Consider the following 24466-nt stretch of genomic DNA (forward strand, 5'->3'; position numbering starts at 1 on the left):
GTGATTTTAATCTGCTTACAGTCTTCAACCACCAGTCCTAGTGAAAAAAGCTTCAATTACAATAGTGGAAGAAACAAAACAATACGTGATCCTCAGAACTGGAGTTGTTATTACAAAAATCAAGTTTGGTCAAACCAAACCAATCATAAAGCAAATATCATAGAGCAAATATGACACATTTGTTTTGAAATATAAATGTGGATCTATGTTAGAATTTTCTATAATGTTACAAATACTTTTGCCATATATGTAATGGATGAAAGTGTAAATTATTACTTGAGTTAAGTGCATCAAGGGGGAAAAGGGGGAGGGGATGAATTTGAGGAGCATATTAGTAATTAAAGACCTTGGAACTTATTAAGTAAATACTAAATCCAGTAAAAGTGATATATTAATCAAATTAAGATGTTTGAAGGTGATTATTGGAATATTAAAAAAGAAGCCGTTGACGCGGAGTGGGAGAAATGGGGCATTCATTGTTCCAAGTTCCAACTGAAAGTGAAAAACTACTCTCTGTTCAAACTTGAGAAACATTCAATCCTTTTCTACCAAGCAAAAAAGCAAAAGCAATTAGTCCACCCTCCCCACCCCCAATACACACAAGATAATTCCATTTATACTCCTTGCTCATAATGTATTTATATAAATAATCCTATATTTTGCGTAATTTTCAAAAATTATTGATAACACCTAAAAAATAAAAATAATTTGTACAATGATGCTAATATTTTAAAAAAATATTGGTATAATTTTTTAAAAAATATAAGTGATTTGCGTAATTAATATCGATGTTTTCTATGAATATATGTATAATTTTTTAAAATATATAAATAATTTGTATAAATAAATCATAGGTGTTGAAGATGAAAATGTTAATTATCCAAGAGAGAGAGAGAGGGGTTGGAATGCAGAAGAATAATTGGGTGAGCAGTTGAAAGTTGAATGTGAATCCTAAAGTACTGGAAACATTGTAAAGTTTGATGGCATATAAACTACTTTACATGTACTTCAACCCTCAAAATAGGGAAAAGAGGAAGAAGAAAGAGAAACGACTCTCCTCACTGCCTGCCTTTTTTCATTGTCAACCACTGTTCCTCATTCCTACCTACATTCTCCTCTTCATCTAATCACATTCTCAATTGATAATAATCCCTAATTGCAAATCAACCATAAACACATTTTGGCAGTGTCATTAATTAAGACATTGTCTACACACACGAATCGTACGTACCTGAGATACATTCGAAGATCGTCGCTGGTTTCCATGTCGCCCGCCAGTAAGAAGCTCGTAGATTCAGAGAAGAACTCGCAAGACGTAGGGATGATGTAGGGGAGGTGAAGGAGAAGAAATAAACAAGTGCAGAATTATGTGAAGCAAGCAGGGACAGAGATACTACTACTTCTCATCATCATCAGCATCTCATTCTCATGTTGAGATGTTTGCAATTAAGAATTCAGATCTGTGGTATTTATGCCCCAGTGTGTGTGTGTGTGTGTGTGTATGTGTATGCATCATCCTCGTCCTGACTTTCTTCTGAAAATCATATTCTAATCATTTGTGAATCTTGACTACAGCAAAGCATCTTTCTTTCTTTTTTTTTTTTTGTTTGTCCCCTGATAATTTAATATGTAGTTATATGTTTATCCGGAGACAGGAGTGAAAATATATATATATATATTAAAATTAATTATAGAGTTTAGAGTATGTTCATGGCTATATGAAATGGATGATGATTTCAGGAGTAGAAAAATACTTGTCCTTTTTCTTTCTGCGTGGTGGTGGGCACGAACGTGAGCTTGAGTATTACGTATAGCTAGTTCTTTTCTATTTTTTGTCCTCTTCAGGTTCTCGTGTATGTTGGTTTGGTATATGATTGTTTTAAAAAATTCTTACTCAGATTAGATTAATCAAATCTGAATCAATTATACAGCAAATACAATATACTTGTAGTATAATTGATGTACATATTAAAATAAGTGTGATCAATTGAATGACAAAAAGTATTATATTTACTCTATTATTAGTTTAATTCATTCAAATTTATTTTGAGTAAAAAATTGTCATGATTGTGGGGATTATAAGGCGTGGTACAATTGAATTCAGTTGCTGATAATGCAGCCATGGAAGAAGAGTTGTAAGGTTTTCAGCCTACAGCCCATACATGTACTAGTGTGAAAAGGTGGGAAGATTAACAAAATTGTTGATCAGATTTGAACCAACAGCATGAGGGATGAAGTGTGATTTAGTTTAATCTGACCAAATTTAATTTGGATAAAAAATTTCCAATGATTTGTTTCTGTAGCCAAAGCCCAAATGATAGCCCATTGGACCAAAATCCCCAGCGGATGAACTATATGGGTTGTGTTTTAACCTTTTTTACGTAATATGAGTGGAGGGCATTTTTCATGTTTGGAAATTGGAACCAACGATAAAAGCTGAATAAAGAACTCCAGTACTGATTTAGATTTCACTGCCACATTCACAATACGCTATACATGTACCCCGTTTAAACTCCAACCCACCCCGTACTTCACGCTCACAAAGCTCGAAAGTCTAACGCAGTGCTCTTCAACTGATCAAATGACAAAATTTGATTTCCACAACCACTGCGTCATCATTCAATAGGACACCTTCGTGTTCGCAACATTAATCGAGTAAGCTTTGCATTTGACAACTCATATCGAGGCCTGTTACTGCATGAGGCGCCCCCTGCGATTGAGCTTGCATTTATGCCTGTCTCACGTGCCAGCTCTTCAACCTCGTCTTCCCTCTCTATTACTTGATCAAAGCAAATGTACCTTCCAGTGGCCGTCTTCTTCATGTCCTCAAAGACACGAACATGGGCCTTTGCTAATTTGTCTATGTCAACAGTTGCCAGCAATCCATATGTATACATCTCTTGAGCTCCTTTAAGGTAAGCAATAGTAAATGTTGGATTTCTCTCGTAGAACTTTGAGCCCGTGATGAGTCCTGGACAGATAGTAGCCAGCTTCAAACCGCTCTGTTTGGCAATATCCCATGCAGCTTTTTCTGCCCTCAGCTTCCCCAACGCATACCAGAGCTGTCAATTTTAGGAACACAGTTATGCTAACGCACAATTTCTTTGTACTAGAGTATACTCAGATTTTAGATCTTGTTTCTACGGGTTTTACCTTTTTGTTTAGGCATACAGATTCATCACTCCAGCACTTGTGGTCGATTACGTTTGAAGTTTCATCAGGTGGGTTCTCTCGCCAAATACAGGTCAAAAGAGATGAGGTGAGGACACAGTGTCTGACGGAAGGTGACAAGCCACATGCCTTTATGACGTTCTTGCTTGCATTCACTTCAATATCAGCCATGGCTTTCTACAGAAAGATAAATTTTTTGATGAGTTGCAGCAGCAAAGCAGGGCCTTAGACGAAGTTGCAGCAACAATAAAAAAAAGACAATACAATATCTCCAGGGTCTAAGATTTGTAAAGATTCTTTCAAATAGCTAACTATGCATTTCGACAATAATCATTTTCCACAAAGATGGTCTTGCTATTTGGAAGAAAGCAGTAACATAGCAGATTGTCAAGGTAAGAAGTTGGGCATTCTAACTATTAATACTTCATAAGTTAAAACACAAAAAATCATGAGCAAAAGCTTGCATCCGAACTATGACCACTTCACGTGCTAGAACGATGATAACCTGTCAAGTTGTCTACTGTTGTAATGCTGCTTTACAGTAAACTTAACATGATCAATCATCATCTAATAATAATAGTATAAGACATATACATTAAATAGAACCATTTCCTTCATCATCTTGTTATTAACAAAGCTCTCCAATGGGCCTATGTACACCTAAATCAAAAAAGCAGGTCATACATAATTGGTTGATACCAATTTCCTTAACACTGCATATTTCAGTAAAGTGATTAGCTAGATTTTGGTTTTAAATAATATGTCGGGTTCTAGTTCAAGTGCAATAATCATTTTACACCAACCTCCACTTTCATGTCTTACCTGTGTAGTGGAAACCACCAGAGGTCTATTTCAAGCAGCACAATCATACATTAATGATATTGAAGAATTAGGTTACTCAACCAACACAATAAGTTAGTTGGCGTACTGATCAGGTTTAGACCTTTATGAAGAAATTCCAGTGGGCAGCAGCCCTATAGTAACTACATTTGCTGTATACTAGTTGAGTTTGGTAAACTAGCTAGAAACTTCGATTCTCTTTTACCCAAAAATGAAAAGCACTCACAGAGTAACCGGATAGTCCAGCAGGGTCCACAAAGGCAGCGGTGTGAAAGACGCCACGGCAACCATCAAATGCCTCAGTCAGGCTTTCAACTTCTGTGAGCTTGGCCATGACAACTTCAACAAAGCTGTTGTTAAGTCTCATTTCACCAGAATTTCCCATTTCCCTCAGCTTTTCCACATCTTCTGCAGTTCCAATTTAATGCTATCAATTTCATACCAACCCTATACATAAAATTCAAAAAGGGACTACACTGCATTCAAGAAAGATTGAACGAAGAGTTGACATCCTGGTTTTCTTGATTATGACACATGAAAAAAGAATACACTAAGGGGGCGACGCAAGTGGGAACCACCAGCGGAAGTAAAGAAAAATAATTATTTACAATATCAGCGACAGCTATATTCGAAAAACATAAACAACTTTTCTTGAAGATTACCAGGGAAGAAAGATTGAAAGTCCAAAATTTCAATTGATCCTATATGAAAAGAAATCTGATAGATGGAATCTGAAAAAGAACTGCAATAGTTACTTCAAGTATTCAATAAATGGATCATTTCTTTCCAAAATACTGCATTTATCGCTAGATACATGCCCCAAGAAAAGAGGGAAAGAAGTCTTCCAGACGAAAGCTTAATAAACTGGGAACAAGTAGCAAAATCCGACGAATACATGAAACTATAACGGAAGTCGAATTAACAAATCTTAGCAGAGTACTAGAAACGTCGACGATCAAATAAGTACTGCAAACTTTAAATCAAACCGAACTTGGCGTGATATTGCACATCTCATTCATGAAACTAACGATTTTACCATAGATTAAAGGAGAAATTAGAGAAAAGCACCTTCATTATCAACGATGATACGAACAGAGTAGCCGTTCACAAGGAGCTGGTTCACAATAGCGATGCCGAGGTAGGACACGCCGCTGGTGACACAAACCAGCCTGTCCAGCACGTCGCCGTTTCCCGCAGGCACCGCATTCTCTTGGCCCCTGAACCCGTCATCGACCTTGCGGCGGTGCACAGCTGCGCAAGATAACAGCATCCGGCGGAACTCCTCGAGCTCCGCCTTCTGGGTCTCCTCCAACCTCACAATCCCCATTGCAGCTTCTCAGTCAAACAAAACCAGGTAATAGCTTAATGAGCTTCTGCAAAAGTACTTGTAACTGACACTGGAGATAAACAGATGGCTCGAGGTTTTAGTTGGAGATCTATCAAGAAATCCAAAAACAACAAAAGGGTTTAGTTGGAGAAATAAGCGGTCATCATGTATGAAGCGCGTCGGCTTTTCCGCTGGTTATTTACTCGTGAAAATAGCAAAAACTCCAATGCTCGGCTCTTGGAATAAGCTGGCTCGACTCCAGGTTACGGCACAAGCAACACGAAAACGTGTCGATGTTCTAAAAGCACGTGGCGTGCTTCATTTACAATATATTTGCTGCTAGGGACGGCAACGGGACAGTTAGCTGGGGGCCCGTCTAGAGCCGTCCCATTCGGAATGGGTTTGACTTCTTAATAGGCGGGTTCCGAGCCCGGGTCTAATAACTCTAATTTGGGACTCCTCAAATAATTTTTTTTCATTAAATTATTTTTGTAATTATAATTTTTTTTACATGTACTAATACATTTAAACGTATATGGACAATTTGATTATAAAAAAAAATTATATAACATTTGGTACTAATACATTTAAACGTATAAGGACAATTTGATTATAAAAAAAAATTTATATGACATACAATGAATCAATCATGAGTAAATATAAATTTTTTTTATTAATATCAATAAATTTTAATTAACGAATAAACTTATTTATTTAAAAAATGAGAGCATAATTATTCCTAAAAAGAAATAATAAACTTAGTAGCGTATAAGATGAGTCCCAAGTTTTCCCTGCTCACACATCTAGTATGTTGGGATTTTTATTGGAGATGAGTCTTGAATTCGAGAGGATCCGTCCAATTGCCATATTTTTAAATTTCTACATATTATTATATTATAAAAATAAAATTGCTAGATGTTATTAGAGATTATAAAAAAAAAAATTATGAAAATAAATAAACTTTATGAGGTACTTCAGTTAATCAATATGCAAATACTAAACCAATAAATTCAAAGGGTGTTCAGACCAACTTATAAATTGTTAAAAGATATATTATAAAGATTTTACAAATTATTTGTCAAGAAAAATATGTTTATAAGATAAAAAAAAAAATAAGATGCCGGGCTTTATAAGTTCTTTAAAAAGACTGCAGAAATTTTAATTTTTGATTGAAAAAATTTAATTATAAATTTCATTATTAATATTTTATAGTCTGTATAATCTTTTATCTAAACACTTCAACGACTTATTGAGTTTATATTTTAAATAAGTTTAAAACAAACACCCTCTTCTTACTATTTTCCCCATGCATTTTTTTTTTTTTTTTGGTTGGGTAACGATAAATTTCAATGAATAAAATAATTGTACAAGCAGAATTAATTTTTTATCTTATCTTTTCAAAAAAATAATTTATTTGACATACCAACCATACTTAGAAGATGACAAAAATATTCAGTAATAATTAAATTAAATCAGTTTAATATATTTTGTTTACCTAACCATATTCAATAAATAATGAACGTCACGCCACCAAATTTCCTAAATGAAGTACAAAAAATTTTCGAATTCAACGTCATATGTTTAAAATTATTATTTTCCAATTTTGCTTAAATACATATTAATTTATATATATATATGGATAATCGAGTAAAGCATTGCAAAATGAACAACACGTGAGTTTGATTACAAGAAAAAGTTAGTTAAATTTTAGATCATGGATTTAAAAAGTTAAATGAAAACTTTCTTTAAGTTTGAAATGAATTTTATCGTGCACGTTATTTCAGAATTTGTAAATAGTGAAAATAAATAATCATCGACTTAGTACTGAAAAATATGTTGGAAAAAAATATTTTTATTTTATTTTTGATATTTTTATATTACAAACAACAGTTGTATAAATAGTTACTGTAATTTATAAATATTAAACTATTTTTTTTCATATTATACTATTATTTATTTTATAATTTTTACGATTTATTTATACGATACAGATATAGAAATTATTGCAAGTTGTCTTATTTAGTAAAATAATAATATTTTTCTCACACGCGATTCGTGACTCGTGAGCTTGCAGACTATTTAATTATTACACAAAGACGGCGAGCGTCCAGCAGTACCGGCTCGGCTAAGGAATTTTGGGCGGCTGGCTTGCTCAATTCGTCAACGGGGTAGAAACTAAAGTGACTTGATCTGTTAGCTGCCTCAAGCGTTGAACGGCAGGTGCGATGCGCATGGAGTGGATCATGTGGGAAGCGGTGGTAGATGGATGAGAGATCATTCCTGTTAATTATTCATTAAATTACATATATACATTCCAATAAATATTTTTTATATTTTTAAATATTATAAAGAAAAAATATATAAATTAATATATTATATTTAAAAAAAATGAAAATTTTAATTTATCAATTAATGTAAAATTCAAAAAATTGAATAAATTAATTATTTTATCAATTGAATGACAATTTTAACTTCATAAATAATTGGTGCGATAGTTTCATTAGTATAGATATACATCTCAATTCCCTCAAAAGAAAAAATATTTATCTAGGCTATTTATTAAGGAAAACAATTTAGATTAATTATTTTATTTAAAAAAGGCAAGCATGAATTAAAGTGTTCCTAACTATATATTATTACTTTTACAAAATAATTATTTTTTAATTAATTGTCATGACAATATTTTTGTTATGTACATTTAAAATTACTTTATTTGATTGAGTTTGATTAACTATTATCTTATTTCTTTTAAATTTAATTGAATCTTTAATATGTATATATATATATATATATGTGTGTGTGTGTGCGCGCGCCCGTGTGGATCAACATGAGCCATGTGATGGATATTTTTTATTAGTAGTCTATGAAGGGAATAATGATCTCATAAGGAAATAGTAGGACCAAACTCCCTTGTTGATTGCAATAGTAGCCCAAAGCACATGCTACGATCTTTACTTCGTGGACAAATGTAACATTGTCACAAATTGAAAACTTTATTAGCTTCCAACTAACAACAAATTGAGGGGAAAAAAATGGTCAATGATGTTTTGGCTTAATAATTTAATATTAAGCTCTTTTAATACTTTAAAATTATGAGTTTGATTTTCACTAATTATGTGGATATTTATTTTGAACCCATACATGATGGATTTACAATCTATTGTCTTGATCCACTTGGCTACTTTTGCCTCTGTCTCACATAAGTTCGGGTCTTTATCTATGATAAGATCATTTCTAAAATCCCTTATGATTGCTATCAAAGAGAGGCTTTTACTTATATTATAGTTGTAGGTCTAAAAAAGTCTTTTGAAACTGTTAGGGAAAAGAAAGCTTTAAGAAGTAGAGCCTCTTAGTAAAGCTTCAAACAATGAGGTTGAGCTATTCGCTTCACTGAATGCAAAAAAATTACAATCTACAAGAACAAGACCACTATGGTTGCTAGGATTGAAATGTGAACTAAATTTTGTTATTTCAAACCTAGTGAGATACTCTTGCTGCCAGCTGAAACTACGGTGGCTCTATATGAAAAAATAACATAGAGCTCCCCACTCCAAAGACCTGATTGGTAATAAAATCGGCACAGATTAAATACAGATGCAAGTCTACAAAAAAAAAATATAAGATAAGAACTAGCTATTAAATAAAGGGGCAGGATACAAGGTATTTAATTTTATATGATTCTTTTTATAATTTATTTTATTAATTGTAATTATGTTAATATATTAATTAATATATGACTCAAATTATTAAAGTATTAATATAATTACTATTTATTTTTCTTTTCTTTTCTTTTTTTAAAAAAAAAGGAGCTTCCGGACATAGTAGCTATTGATAAATAAAAAGATAAGGCGTATACTTTTCATCTAGAGCCCAAATTAACAACCCAACCAAACTGGCCCACTATTGTATCTAATTGGGCTGGTTGGCATCCACAATCAGTGGGCTCCGAGTCCATGCGGGTACCCGTATGGTGAAGTTCCGTTAATGATCCGGACTATCCAAGTAAGAGGGTCCGGTCTGTAAAAATATGGATGTAGGGTCAAAACATTGATGACGGGGACGGGCCAATATTCAATTCCAGAGCCGAGCCAATATAAAAAGTGGAGATTGGAATCCTCGCGCTGGTTTGAATTTGCACTCCACACTCACAATACACTGATACAGTAATACTAATAGCATACATCAGTTTATATCAGGTCTGGGGTTTTGTCGAGGAAAAGAAACCCTAAATACCTTCAAAGTTCGAGATTATACGAAAATGGAAGTGTCAGATCCTGGTTTCCCCGTACGCAACACCATGTTCAGTCTGAATATCAAGGTGAGTGCCGTTCCTTCTGCTTCACGTTTACTGATTATGTAATTTCTGACAAATGTTTTGCTAATTTTAGCGTGCGATGCTCAAAATACTCCGCCGCTTCTCACGAATTTGTTGAGTTTATCCTTTTGACAAATTCAGAGCAAAGTTTCCGTGCGTTGAAATCCTCTTTTTACCCCCTCCATGAAAGTCGTGATTTCAGTTTGTTTTCTCGCTTGTTTTCTCCAGGAGCACAAGACGGATATTGTAATAAGCAGCTACGAAGATCATTTTCTTGTGAGATTTCTTCTGTTCCCTCTCGCTTTTAGTTTGCAGGTTTGCTATGTTAGTCATCTCAATATTTTAGATATATTTCAGGTTATTGCAACTCAGATTGGAAGCATGGGAACAATATTGCATGCTAGGTGTGCGCTTATCATCGAATACTTGGTTATATTATATAATTTTTGGTATCTGAAGCCTATGACTTTTACCGATTGTTAACCTGAGGGAAAAATATCTTACTTGTTTCTGCTGGAGAATGCAAGTTTGTTGTGCACTAAATCTGTGCCATGGTGAATTGTTTGCAGTAATTCTATCAGTTCCTAATTTGGTTACATGAAGTTGTAGGCATTTGATTCGTCCGTTCCATCATTCCATAGATGTCCTGAAAGAGTCGGAGTGCTTGTCCGAAGGATTTAGTTTTTGTGCTTACTTTGAATTCAGGGGGCTGAATCTGAATAATTGACTGTGTGAATTGAAGAAACCATGTTTGACAATAGGTCTATGGATGGATTGAGACATTTCACTGGCACATAAATATGTACCTGGAGTCATCATTCATAGTTTTATTGGTTCTGAGATATTTTCTGCAATACCTTGGAAAATTAGAAAATCTTACACTAGTTCAACTGTAGATATGTAGTTATAGGGGAGTGATATCAGAGTACTTGATTTCCAGGAGGCAAGGGCAACTCATAATAGCTTGCTTTTCTACTGATCCCAAGTTTGAAGAAATACTGTCGCATAGCTTGCATTATAATTTGTCAAGTGTATTATACTTTGACTGGAAGGTTTTGAACCATGTGATAATCACCAAAGATAAATCATTAATCATTGATGATGTGATTCTAGACTACTCTTCTCAGTAACAGCCTACGTTCCCTGTTACTCTCCTAACTCTCTACATGAAAAAAATAAAGATAGGGTGTGTTTTCTTATTCTCGTCTAAGTAGCATACGGATAAACTACTGTTATAAACCAAGTTGATGGTATTATTTTTAGAAAACCATTGCTGAAATCAGATTCCCTAATGTTATATTAGATCTTGGTGTGAGAGTCTGGGTGCGTTAATGCAGAGTCTGTTGAGTTTTCAATTTTATTAGGTTAAAGTCCGGTTAAATATATATATATTTTTTCTGTATTAGTTCTACTTAATAAGGAAACACATAACTGATGCTATGACATGATATATGAGTATAAGATGTTGCCAATTGTATTTGTTGTGCTAAGTTTATCTTGCCAATTGTCATTCAACTGTAACTTAGATGTTGCAATCTGTTATTGGTGATTAAAGTTGCATTTCTTGTTCTAAGTTTTAAACTTGCAGATGTGCATCATGAAACTTATAATCATATTTGTTGATTGCCAGGAAAGAGGAAGGTGTTTCAGTTGATCCAACTTTCAGTGTCCGTGTGGTATTAGGTAAAAGAGATGAGGTAATATCTGGAATGAAATTCAATGTCTTTCGATCTTGTACCTTCTTACTACAGCATGTTGATGCCTACATCAACAGAAGATACTGATGTACCAGTTGACTATGTGCAGCCCATGCTAATCACTTGTGCTCGGCAATTAATTGAACACATAAGGTATTCAGCAATACGATTTCACTGCATATCCTTATTTGTTTTGCAATATAACTACTTCCTTCTATGGTCTACAGTAAATCTGGATCGTCAAAAGCATTAGTGCTGTCCCTTGGTCTCCGAGACCATTCCAGGGTACAGTCATATAACCTTTTATCTCAACTATAAACTATAAAGTTACGGCAACTAAGGTCACCATTTAACATTATTTGTGCCCACCATCCCCCACTCCCCGTGCAGGAGACACTCAAGGGCATAGTTTCTGCTGTAATTGAGAAATTTGCCGAGGTAACTTGATGTGATTAGAGCAACTGTTCTAATTTTAAAAAAAAAAATTGACTTGTCTGGTAATGTAAACATGTAGAATTGCCCGGTCTGCATAATTTCTTTGCTTTTGTTCTCTTTTTTTGTCAGTGAGACATTAGTCAGATCACTCTCACCACTTGACATCCATACTTGAAGTAGCATATATTGAGCTGTAACAAAGTTATTTACAACAGAAGCTTCGTGTGCATGTCTAATCCGTGTGGTAGGAGATGCAAGGGAATTTCATCCTATAACAGTGATAAATACCATGTTAGTTTTGATTAAAAAGAAAAATATACCATATGCTGCTTTAAGCTGATGATCCGGAACATCCACACCAAACTAATAGAACATGTTTCAGAAACAAACTAGTCTTTTGACTTGTGATGTAACAAGAGCAGCTATATAACAAAAGGTACAAACAAGCCAGATGTGTGAACGGAAAGGCATTCACATTTTCCATTGATTGAGCGATCTAGAAAGAAGACAAGCAAAGTCACGGAAAGGTGTTCTGTATCAGCTCAAAGATTGCTCTTGAGGAGTTGAAACTAATATATAGAATACATTAATTACAACATGGAACTGCAAACTAGAATACACATTTAAACAAGAATACAACTCAGAACACAAATAAAGATTACATATCAACCATGGGAATGGCAACTCGAAACTGCGAGCAATCTAACCTTTACACATAATACACAAACTTAACCCACTTATATCCCAGACATTATGTACCTTGAACATGTACATTCAGGTGATACACCAAAATCCAACCCAGCTAGAAACTCGTATCACATAGGAGATTGTAGGAAAAATTGGCAACCAAAAACCAACGAAGAAAGAGAGTGACAAGGCAGGGTGATCTGATACGATGCACGCCACCCAACTTTACTTTCTTTCTAGAGAGGCATTATTCTCGTATCTTGTCATCTTTCTTGAGCATGGCATTCAATTTTCTTTCTAACTGCCAAAAAGCAAGAAAAGATTGTTTTTTGTCAAATATGATATGCATGAGCTCAACTGCAAGCTCTTAGGTATTGACAAACAAAGCGACTCAGGAAGTAATTCAAGTTTTGTGAAAAATCATTTGTAGGCAAAATTATGTTCTCCACCCAAAAAAAAAAGGGAGGAAATTTCAGATATAGAACAGATTGTCCTCGTGGAAATTAGAAAGAAATGTGAAACCCCAAATATCTGAAACTAAGCCAGTTGCTGGGTTACCAAACGAATACAAACCTGACTATTTCTCGTCTTCAGTCTCTGTAATTCTTCAACCAGACTCCCAATGCTGAAACGTTAAACTGGTATAAGTATGGTAGGACAGTAAATCAAAGCAAGCTCAGACCATAATCAAGTGTTTTGCTTTATACCTCTGTTGCATCTGAATCACCTGAGCTTGCAACTCTCGCTCCCGCACAGAACTAGGGCTCATCAGCTATTTAATCCAAACAGAATATTATTCTCACTTCCGTGTGAATGAGTAGCAAAATTGTATAGGAAAGCATCATCAAAGTCATTCCAAAATGTAAACCACATTGATAACTTATTAGTACGGAGCCAAATTGGAGTCTTTAACATAAGCAACTCTACCTGCGCAAGATCATTTATTCCTGCCTCCGTCAAATCACCACCATTGCCTGCATACAAGAAAAATCAGGGTCTGTCATACTAAGATGAGACAAAAGGCTAAAAATGGGCATGCAAGGGATTAAGCATCTATGTCATTACCTGAGGCTTGTTCCACAAACTTGATCAATTTAAGTAACTCTTCCTGATAAGATGAGTAGTCACAAATAAGCAGCATGTCAATGACATAAGGTATGGGCGAGATGAGCAGATCTTACTCTTTGCATAGCGTTCTGCTGCAAAAGGCATTGTAAGGACGGGAAAATGGAAGCAGCTGAGACGCTTGGAACTGTTGGGCTTGTGGAACCACCAGCAATTGAGTTAAAGTAGTTGACTGGACCCTGAATAAGATAAAAAAAGAAGGCAATGGTTACAATGCCATTGCCTAAAAATATAGCCATGTTTAACTCGCCATTTTGAGCTGAGCATCATTAGGGCATGTACTCATAGCAGAAAGAAGATTTGAAGTAAAAAAACAAATGATTACATGTTTAAATGCTACACTACAAGGAAAAATATTATACACTAATGGTGGCACTTGCCATTGAAGAGACAAGGAATGAGTAAACATCACTAACTAATCACAGTGGAAAAAGAACAAAGTATATCCAAGAAAAGTTTGCCAGGTACAACATCAACACTAAATTTACTTGCTTGTTAGTTGCAGCATTCGTACTAATCTGATATTTATTACTTCTAATTCCAATTTCTTAACAATATAAAACAAAAACTTAAGGTGGTGGCTGCAACTAACATATAGGATATGACCTAACTGATACCTTGGGACTCAAATCTGCTGAGGTGACTTTAAAACGTCCTCTCCGTTCAATGAGACCACCTTCTGATGGATCTTCCCCTAAAATGTACATTATGATATAAGATGAAACAAAAAAGTATCAAGTAAAATAATTAATCTGACAGCTTAGGTTGATTTATCTGAGAAAATAATGCAAAATTTTTGTTCGACATAAATTACCAGCTGTAGAGTTACTAAAATCTTTCTTCTGACGATACTGCATAGGTCCACTATAATTCCGCTCGGTCGGGTATTTTGGTTGGTGATATTCCCTTCATATAAATTAAAATGAGATTACAAAATTACAAACAAGTTTACAAGAAATGCATGGAAGCAGAAGCAAGAAATAGTATAGAAACTCGTGACAAGTTACACAAGTATCATATTTATAGTGTGGGAAGGCAAAAGTCCTCAACCGGCATGTTGACTTGTATACCACATCATACTCAAAATTTGCAAATCTAATCAGCTGAGTTTCAGTAATATCTCTCATTATGTACATTTACAAAAAAATCTTGGATGCAGATCGGGTTTAATTCCCCACAAAACCTTTTAACGACGCGGATATTTCTTTCATTACTAGTAAAGTTATTTCGTTATCTAAAGGAAACTTGGTGCATTTTCACCCACAAATCCCGTCAGCTACCAAAACAAATCCTCCCCATGACGCAGGAAATGAAAAAGAAAAAAGGGGAAAAAAGGATAAGCAGGCAAGTCTGAAGATGAAATGCTGAATAAATTTAAAATTTATATCTGTAAAGAACATACATCCACAGAGTTAAAAAAACTCGGAAAAAATTACTTGTCCAAATCAGTAGTTATAATCTAGAGGCAACCAGTTTCCCGGTCCAGCCATTTAACTATCAAAACTAAAAAAAAAAATTATTTTCTCACTATGGATTTTAAACCGCAAAGAGATGACTATACCTGTCACCATCACCAGTTAACTTTTTATGGGCGAGAACATTATCCTGCAGCAGCGAACCACTAGAAAACTTTTTTGGCGCTGCAGGGACAGAGTATGACAAAGAGCTTTCACCAGAATCTCCGGCGTCATCTCTTCCTGATTCTCGATCCACATCACCCATCAATGACTGTTGTTGACTTTGCTGTTCAGAATCTGAATGCGCAGAATCTCTTGAATTTGGACTACCAGCACCCATGTCATCATCGCATACATCAAAACAACCTCTGTGTTTATAGAAGATTTCCATAAGTTCAATAACTTTAGTCCTTAAAAGTGCATTTGCACAGTGAATATCTAAAATCACATGGTAGTGGCTGATGAAATCCTCAAATTGACTCATCAATCCAGTGGATGGGTTGGGAATCACAAGAAGCCTGAGGATGCATATTTATTATACCTATGCTTGATTCCAGGAACACCCGCAATATACAACATTTTCCTCTTTTATGAGAGAGTTGAATCTTTTCTTGTTGAGAAACCTTAAAAAAAAGTCCAAAAGCTGGTGGCTTCCAATTTTGGCCACGAAGTAAGCGCACACACCTTGAAGCTACTTCCAAGTAAGAGGATAAAAAGCTGACATGATAGACACCTTGAACCTACTTTCATGCGTCCAAGTGCTAAGAGCATGTAAAGAGTAACTCTAAAGATCTTCTCTTCTATAAGTTGGTTCGAACATGTTGATCTCACACACAAGAATTGTTCAAATTCAACAATGAACATCCTAGAGTACGATAGGCAAGGCATTACTAAACTCTTTAGAAGAGAGAAAAAAAAGAAAAAAAGCAGTTTTAACATAAGAAAATGAAGAGCTTAGACCAGTTGATTTCTTCTTTCAACATCATTTTGGGAGAAATATTTTCTGATCAGAATATATGCATCAGAAAACTCCATTATACCCAGTTAAGTTTGACAGCACTGTAGTAACAGCTAGCAAGCAAATTAACACAAATAAAGGTGAAGCATTATCTTAGCTGGAAAACAAGAGCAGAAGCTAACAGGTCAAATAGATATTGATGGCATACTTGAGAGCCTGAAGAGGTTTTATAGGAAATGCAGCAAGTGAATTCTCCAAATCATCAATATTGTTGAGTTCCTCCTACGATAATTAAGAACTATACATGTCAGGAAAAGAAAACCAAAAAGATAATAAGGCAATGTAAAGAAGCTATAAAGTATTCAAATGGAATGAGGCAAGCAAGTTCTCCAACCATCAATATCATTGAGCTCATCCTAGAAAATAATAAACAACAAACGGACAGTAAGGTAATGCAAACAAACTATAAAGTATTATAGGGGTGTCTAGATAAGAACCATGCAATATCTCCAGTTATAACTCTTACTTCCAATTGACATGCAGCATTTGAGTGATTAGCCCGCTCCGAGTACACCCTATCCACAGGGGTGACATCATCATCATGGCCATCTGTGTGCTTCCCACTCACACTTGACTCTTCTGAACTTAAAACAGGATCATCTTGAATCTGCAAGCAACAGATAGAACTTATAAAGCTGGCATTTAGGAAGTGAATATTGACCAACTTATCACTGGATATATGGCATACAAGGGCAGCTTGATTTTTCAGATCCTCGAGATTGAAATTCCATGCACTGATTCCTCGAATGTACTCTTGCTGCAGATAACAACAGGTCATGGTAAGGGTAGAATCTCAACTGCTGTAGTAATATGTTTGGGAAAGAAATTTGTAATTTTATTGCGCTAGTATCGGATGATCATATCTTAACCATTTATCTTCAGTTTAAGGAACCACATGCAGCCACAGGAAGACCCAATTTTATCATTACAAATAAAGCCAAAGCACGATAACAGCAAGAATAAATGTAATAAATTCAATATATTTATAAACAATGAATTGGCCATTCCTTCACTTACTGTATCCTAAGGTTTATCACATGCTCTTCTGATTTTCTCAGTCTTATTCACCTAATTATGCTATTCCCATTAGCATACTCTCCATCATTAATTTCTTTAAGTTTCAGAAATACCAGTTTAAATTGTCACATCTTAGGCATCCAGCTGAAATAATTTTTTCAGAAAGATAAAATATAAGTGTGTTAAAAATATACTCACTATCATGTCTGGTAATTTTAATTATTATTGAAGGTTTAATACACACAAATGATCCATCTACTACAGCCGTAATAAATGCTTGCTGCAGTTGCCCAACTGCCTCAGCCTCATCATTTCCAATGCACAAGAAGTAGACTAGTATAGGTGCATTAAATAACTAATCAACATCAGATCAGTCATTCTAATTGCTTGATGGTTTAAGTTAAAAGAAATAAGGAGCCTCAGCAAAAGGTACCAGCAAGCTTAACTGCCTCATCATTTTACGTGAGACAAGTATAATGGAAGTTGCTTTAAGCACAAGAGAGGATAACACGAAGACTTCCTTCTGGTTGCTGAATGGAAGTTTCTCTTTCAATTAATTATGAAATTTTGGTCTCTGGTACAGTTTTGGTTCCTGAATATTAACATATGCATGAAGTCTTTGTCCACTTTGGACTTGGTAAGCAAAACCAAGCACACAGAAGAAAATCAGGCAGTTAGAGATTAGAGAGGGAAAGCTGATCAACGCATAAAATCATGGAAGTGTTCGCCTATCCTGGATGGACTTTTTGACCAGCAAGTGCATTTGCAGGAGTGTTGAATATTTGGTGGTTTATTTGAATTAGAGTTCCAGAGTAAGTGAGATATGCTCAATCAACTCCAAATAAGACTCAAAATCAAGCAAATTCGATTTGCAATTTTGAAGCATTAAGATTTTATGTAAGCGTTTTGTTCTTTAGACAAATTTTGTAAATTTGACTTTGGCTGCTTACCTGTGATAACTGTTCCTTGTCCTCATACAGTGCCTTATTTTGTAAAAGAATATCTGCTTCTTTATCCTGAAATGCAATGTGGTTATAGAGAAATTCTGAGAAAGCAAAAATTAGATTAATGTGGAAATTACCATTTCTATAAAGGCAAAAGAATGAGATTAGCATGAGACCTTAAGATTCCTAAAACGTTCACCTAGCGGCGACAGACCATCAAGGATTGTACGCGCCAAATAATCATTTGAGCGAGCATGTTTAAAGAAAGGGTGCTTCAAAAGTTTTTCAGAGCTGGGACGTTTTTTGGGATCCTTCACCAAGCAAGCAGCAACCAGATCTTTGAAAGACTGCAAAATGCAGTATTTCAGCAACAATACACAACATTCAGCAGTAAAGTTCTCCCAAAACAAGGCAAACCTTTGAGAATCTTTTGTCTCTTTCATAATCCAGCCCAGGTGGAGCATTTTGTAGAGTCATCAGCAGAACCTGCATTTAGTTAACAAACAAGGTTCAGATCATTATGTTCCTGCAAATTATGATTGAAAAGTAAGATTTAGATATATGATAACATAACAACCTTCATTGGCGGGTACTTCGAGAATGGTGCATGACCATGAGCAAGTTCAAGAGCTGTTATTCCAAATGACCAGATATCTGCTCTGTCAAAGCAAAATTTTTTGCTTAAGCATAGAAACATAACTAAGTTAAAGAAATTAATAGAATAAATTTGTTCAGATGATGCTCACTTGAAATCATATCCATGTAATTGTTGCATGACTTCAGGAGCCATCCTGGTGTAATACATAAATTTAAGCAAAAAAAAAAGGTTCAAAGTCAATAAAGTTGTCCATCTAGAAAGTAATAACTACCTAATAAACCATAACATTGCCACTCATGCAAGATAGTTTACCAGCATGGTGTCCCAACAAAAGTATTTCTTGAACGCTGACGATCACCAGTATCAAACATACATGCAGCAACTCCAAAGTCTGCTAATTTAACAGCACCATTAGAATCAATCAGTATGTTCCCAGCCTGCAATGTGCAACAAAGAAAGAGAAGTAAATAAAGTGATATGGCTGTTGAAAATATTAAATCACAAACGACAAAAACAATTGGCTGGATGGACAAAAGCATATGAATCATATACTACATGACACAAATGACCAAAAATGGTCTGAAAATAACAAAGATGCCCGAGGCAAGGAAATGTCTAGTATTACCAGAGAAGCTAAAAGATTGAGAAGACAGTCAGAGTACCAATATACAAGATGAATCTATATTGGTAAATAGAAAAAGGACTCAGGTCAAGAAATTAAATAACACATAAAACACAACAGGAAAAAGCTTAAGAACAATAGGAAGAAAACAAAGTGCAAAACTGATACCTTCACATCTCTGTGGATATGTCCATGAGCATGAAGATAAACAAGAGCTTTCAAAACCTCGCGTAATAATGTAGCAATAACAGGCTCCTCAAAACCTTCTGGGAAAGCTGATTTCATAATATGAAGGCAAGATCCACCAGCCATGTATGGCATCACAACCCATAGGTTATGGCCGGTGGTGAAGGAGCAGTGAGCTCGCAAGACATTTGGATGATCAATCAAAATCATTGTCTGTACCTCACGCCGAATGCCATCCTATTGATTTGACAACCCAATAGCGAGATTGAGAGAGAGGAGAAAAGTTGTAGCAATTGCAACTACAAATTATGAATAAGGATTTAACAATTAAGACAATATTTTTCTCCCTTGCACATATTGACAGCTAAGTGCCTTCCTCATTCTTGCTCCAATGGAGTGTACAAAATCTTACTTCAAAAATTCTCATTACATCTGCTCGCAATGCCTTTCCAGCCAATTTCTTCTCATTCAGAAACACATATTTAGAAATTTCATTTAATGTGAGAAGTTGAATGATGCCCTGTTAAATAACATTTTGGTGTGCAGATCATATTACTCGTGAAGTCAAGCTTTCTATATCAAATTTTGTGGCACAACACACAAGTTCAAATTTGCTGAAAGTCTGACTCCTAAAATGAGTTCTGCAGATACAAATCACATGAATTTAAATTCCTTTTTATAGACAGAAAAACCAGATAGGACATACATTACCACAGATTTAGGAACTAAAACAACTAAAAAAGGAAAAAACTCAGATTTAGGAAAATATGGAAAAATGAAGTAAGAAACATCAGGATGGATTCAAAAGATGTCACAGTAAAAGAGTAGCAGAGAAAGTTAGATTGCTCCCTACACCATAAAACTGTATAAAAGAGGCATCCATTTAACTAGAACAGTCATAATAAGATTACATACCAAGTCATTGTTGCACTTCTCAAGATCAAGAACCTTGATTGCAACGATCTCGTTAAGTGGAACACAAAGAGCTCTATAAACAGTAGCACTGACGCCTTCTCCAACTTCCTCATACAACTTGTAATCTTTCGCAGTAAGGGGATATTTTTTCTCTGAAGCCTGTTCCATGATTTTCCTTATGTTATAATGTTACTCTTCTACAACTGGATGCCCTGTTAAACATCAACTGGCTACAGACAATGGAGGCAGGAAGCCAAGCAATGTCATGACGATGCCAATAATTTAACATTGTCCTCATCCACAAAAGGTTGCAGCAACCTCAAAACTTTGTATACTAAGCCCCTATATTTTGATGTGGATACCATTCCAGGTCAATATCCAATCATGACCCTTCCGAGAGAACAAACATAAAGAACAAAACAGCCACTGAAATTCCACACTGCCAATCAAAGCCTCGATGCCTGAAGATAACTAACAGAATCGTATTCAACACTTATAGAAGAGATTATTATCCAGTTCTATATATGGTAAGAGAGGTTAATCAGGACCATGCTTCATACTTCTCTGAGAATTTCTTGTCTTGTGAAACTCCAGGAGTTCAGCTAAATGCAAGAACCAAATTCGCCTGTTCATAGAAGCTGATGTTATAATATATAAAATAAAAGACTTCAATAAAAAATAACATTATGCAATCAGATAACCTGGGGGGTAGAAATGCATCAACCAGGTTCATGAGTGCATAATTACAGTGATACTTATCTGCTTATCACATTCTGTGAACAGCCAGGTCTAACCAAAGGCAAGATACTAGAATATTCTAGTGATAATAGCACACTTTAATCTTTGCAGGATATACTTCATCTCCTCACTGGGTCTTCCAAAAGCAAACTAGGAATAAGGAGTTAAAAGTATGTAAATTGAGTGGGTATTGGTAAAGTATCTCAGAATTCAAATTGAATTTCTTTTAATTTTATATCAGTACATGTATTTGAAACTTAACTCATCCACTTAGAAACCCTAACTCACTGCTTGAGATTGTCAAATTCTAGAAGTTAACAAATTCTCCAATTTTGTCTTTGTCGTATGTTTCCTAAAGATGTTTTGCTACTATCCCAGCCAAATGAGGTCACATGATCATGTGAAAGTATACAAACCAACAACTTTCACATACCTCAACTCAGGTAAACAACACAACTTGCCTTCTTTAGGAAGCTTAATAACCTAATTATGGATCTGTGAAGTTTTTAAATCTATCACCAAATCACTTTAAATATTCGCAACCAGAGCAGAAGCTGTTTTATATACTTCCATTTTGCCTAAATCAAGGTGGCTCAAGATGCTGGTGTGTATAGGGATATATAATAATTACTCAATCATCTCAAATCACATAATCTGAAGTGACCAAAAGATCAAACACAGTCTAACAGAAATAGAAACAGAAAGGCAGTTAAGTTGCATTCTTTTCCACCAATAAAGTGCACCATGAAATATTTAATAAGCACAACAGAAGCCTCAACTTACAAAGTGTCACATTTACATCAAAGAACTGTGGATTCGCAGGCTGAAGTTCAATTGGCTATGTGATAGGGTGAGATCATGGAAAAGCTAAAAAAAAAAAATAATAACGCAAACTGTGTAATGTTAAACAACTAAACATTGACCAAAAGAAGAAACAGTTCCGTTTGTCCTATGGAAGAGCTTCTACCAAATTACTCAAGTGCTACTGCAATGCTAGGTTGCGTTCAAGCTAAAAATTCGAATAACAAGATGTCTAATAACCCTGGAGTATCAATCGAGAACGCATAACCAAGACGATCTCCCAACGGCAACATGACCAAATCAAAACAATCTTAGAGAGTATTTAACAAAAGTTCAGCTCTCCACCAACACCAGATAGCAGAAAATTGAAGGACGCAGCAAAAGTAACAATCACGAGAGAAACTAGACAAAAAACCGATAAACAGTCATCAACTCAGCAACAGTTCCGATAGTGTTCCAACGGACCTAGGGTTTCGGCGCCGGAGATTCCTGGACAGTAAACAAAACAGAAAACAGGCTGTTCTGATTAACCGTCGATGAAGTGCAAGCCGAGCAAACAGCCCCCACGGCGGTGATAAAATCCTCTGGTTTGGAGTAGTCCGCCGTAGACGATGTCAATAGAAATCATCAATCAGATATAAGAAGCTCTTCCGCCTGCGGACTGACTAAACTAATAACTTTATGACTGCGTCTTTCCAATTAAAAAAAAAAAAAAAGAGAGTTTCCAAATTTACTTTTGTTTTTCAGAAATATTTTTGATAAAAGTAGTAAAAGCAGATGAAATTTTACAATTTCCAGTATCTCTGAGTAATTATATTTACAAAGAAAAACTTTATTATACTAATATTTTGGAATAATTTGGCAGGTGGGGGTAATGTAATAATAAAGATAGATAGATATAAGCCGAACCGGGAAATTCTATTTCTATGAAGGGAAATTAAAAAAGAAATGAGAGTACAACTGTATGAGTGAGAGAAGCACATTGGTGTGGGACCGAGAGAAGGTGATATGAGCCGTGGATCAAAATCGGCAGTGGGGATCTGGGGGAGGAGAGAGGACACACCACAGAACAGGTAAAGAGAGATGACTGAATCACATCACATGAATTCGAACTATTATTAGTCAACTATCATTATGATTTCATAATTTTCTTTGAAAATACATTTTATAAATATATCATATATGTATGTATGTATAATGGCTTGGCTTGATAGCGTTAAGTCAAGACTAGTTGTAGTAGATCGAGAAGATATTGGTTGTCCATTTTCTGTTATTTATTAGAATATGATTATAATGTTCTGTATTATTTCTAATGTTGTAATTTCTTGTGATCACCAAGCAACTTGTCATGTTCTCATTCTCATCTATTGTTAAGTGTGGTTGGATAAATAATATTATAGTCAAATGGTTTTTGCTTATTAATTGGAACATTAGCTGGGCCATTTTTTTTCTGAACCATAAGAAGGCCCATTATGCAGAAGATGTTGGACACTGGGCCAAGACAGTAATATTTGGGCCTTTTCGGGGGAATTTCATGGTATGTACCTGAATCAAGAAGCCTAATTAATTCCTTTCCAGTCATATCAAATATTTTTTTTTTATCTTTTCATTATTTTTTTTTTTTGGATATTTTAGTCGTGTCAGAGATATTGCACTTTGACTTGTCCTGATTTATAATCATTTTAGTAAGTGATGTCCTAACTAAGAGCACAATTATGATTTTTTTTAATTCTTTTTAGGAGAAATGGTAAGATACTTTGAGCCCATTTAAATTGTCATTTTTGTGGACAAATGATGTGTTAGTCATACATGAATTATGTTATTGAAATGCTTTCAAATATGGTTTAAATAACACGTAAACGATCTAGAATTCATACGCCTATAGTTTAATCATATCGATGTGAATCCATTTTCGTTTGGATCCAGTGATGTGCGAGATTTTCTTAACAATCTGATAAGAGTTAGATCAATATCTCATGGTAAATCAACACTACCTATAAATACATCCCTCAAGATGCCAAGTCCAGTTTCTGCTACATTTAGTATTTTCTTGTATTTCGCCTCCAAATTACTTTATTAACTTAAGTATAAAAATGTCTCACCCTAGACATGTAGTAATCATGAGATTCAGTATCTGAAATGTGATTCAGAAAACGTCCCGTATTTACTTATATTTAGACTTCATATTAATATAAATCAATAATTATGTGACTACTAATTTAACACTGCTGATTGAAAAAAAATTGTTATTATTATTATTATTTAATTTTTACCAACACAACACCGGTGCATAAGCATCTCCAGAAGCAACAATTTGAAGATTCTACAAAAAGAGAATAAAGAAAAAAGAAGAGAATTGAGTGCTTTATTTCCGTGATTGAGATGATGTGAAGCAGACGTGCTCGTGCATTGCTATTTTATGCAATGGGCCCAACGACAGCAACAGATTGGGCCCATTTAGCACGTGGAGTATGTTGTTAACTAAACAAAACTTTAGTCCACCGGCCCAGCACCACCGGCCATTCTTATCTCCCACACGGCTGTCGCTTGTGACTCACGACCCGAGACAACAC

At 35.0% G+C, this 24466-nt stretch overlaps 3 protein-coding genes across 6 annotated transcripts; 1 reads left to right on the forward strand and 2 right to left on the reverse strand.

The window, feature by feature from the left end:
• On the reverse strand, positions 2433–5605 carry LOC105177124 (cinnamoyl-CoA reductase-like SNL6). Of its 2 annotated transcripts, none has more exons than XM_020699123.1 (4): positions 5080–5605; positions 4238–4416; positions 3154–3348; positions 2433–3062 (listed from the first exon to the last, which is right to left on the reverse strand). In XM_020699123.1, exons 1-4 carry the CDS (start codon positions 5336–5338, stop codon positions 2616–2618), a joined length of 1080 nt encoding a protein of 359 aa, XP_020554782.1. In that variant the 5' UTR covers positions 5339–5605; the 3' UTR covers positions 2433–2615. The 2 variants fall into 2 exon arrangements, with proteins under 2 accessions (XP_020554782.1, XP_011098464.1); XM_011100162.2 differs by having other exon boundaries at positions 4238–4419; positions 5080–5601.
• LOC105177125 lies at positions 9380–12002 on the forward strand. Its single transcript, XM_011100164.2, has 7 exons — positions 9380–9656; positions 9882–9929; positions 10011–10057; positions 11284–11350; positions 11460–11503; positions 11578–11635; positions 11741–12002. The coding sequence occupies exons 1-7, from the start codon at positions 9597–9599 to the stop codon at positions 11795–11797; spliced, it is 381 nt and encodes a 126-aa protein (XP_011098466.1). The 5' UTR covers positions 9380–9596; the 3' UTR covers positions 11798–12002.
• Positions 12303–22601, reverse strand: LOC105177126 (serine/threonine-protein kinase BLUS1). 3 transcript variants are annotated; one of them, XM_011100166.2, is made up of 22 exons: positions 22359–22601; positions 20915–20979; positions 20355–20815; positions 19422–19676; positions 18944–19068; positions 18780–18824; positions 18611–18692; positions 18451–18519; positions 18210–18380; positions 18040–18105; positions 16761–16829; positions 16539–16679; positions 16221–16294; positions 15159–15422; positions 14412–14503; positions 14215–14291; positions 13654–13776; positions 13538–13580; positions 13400–13446; positions 13180–13244; positions 13046–13097; positions 12303–12773 (listed from the first exon to the last, which is right to left on the reverse strand). In XM_011100166.2, the coding sequence occupies exons 3-22, from the start codon at positions 20520–20522 to the stop codon at positions 12720–12722; spliced, it is 2082 nt and encodes a 693-aa protein (XP_011098468.1). In that variant the 5' UTR covers positions 20523–20815; positions 20915–20979; positions 22359–22601; the 3' UTR covers positions 12303–12719. The 3 variants fall into 3 exon arrangements, with proteins under 3 accessions (XP_011098468.1, XP_011098469.1, XP_020554687.1); XM_011100167.2 differs by having other exon boundaries at positions 20355–20825; XM_020699028.1 differs by having other exon boundaries at positions 20903–20979.

The sequence above is a fragment of the Sesamum indicum genome, linkage group LG15, assembly GCF_000512975.1.
Source record: "Sesamum indicum cultivar Zhongzhi No. 13 linkage group LG15, S_indicum_v1.0, whole genome shotgun sequence".
In the NCBI taxonomy this organism is placed as follows: domain Eukaryota; kingdom Viridiplantae; phylum Streptophyta; class Magnoliopsida; order Lamiales; family Pedaliaceae; genus Sesamum; species Sesamum indicum.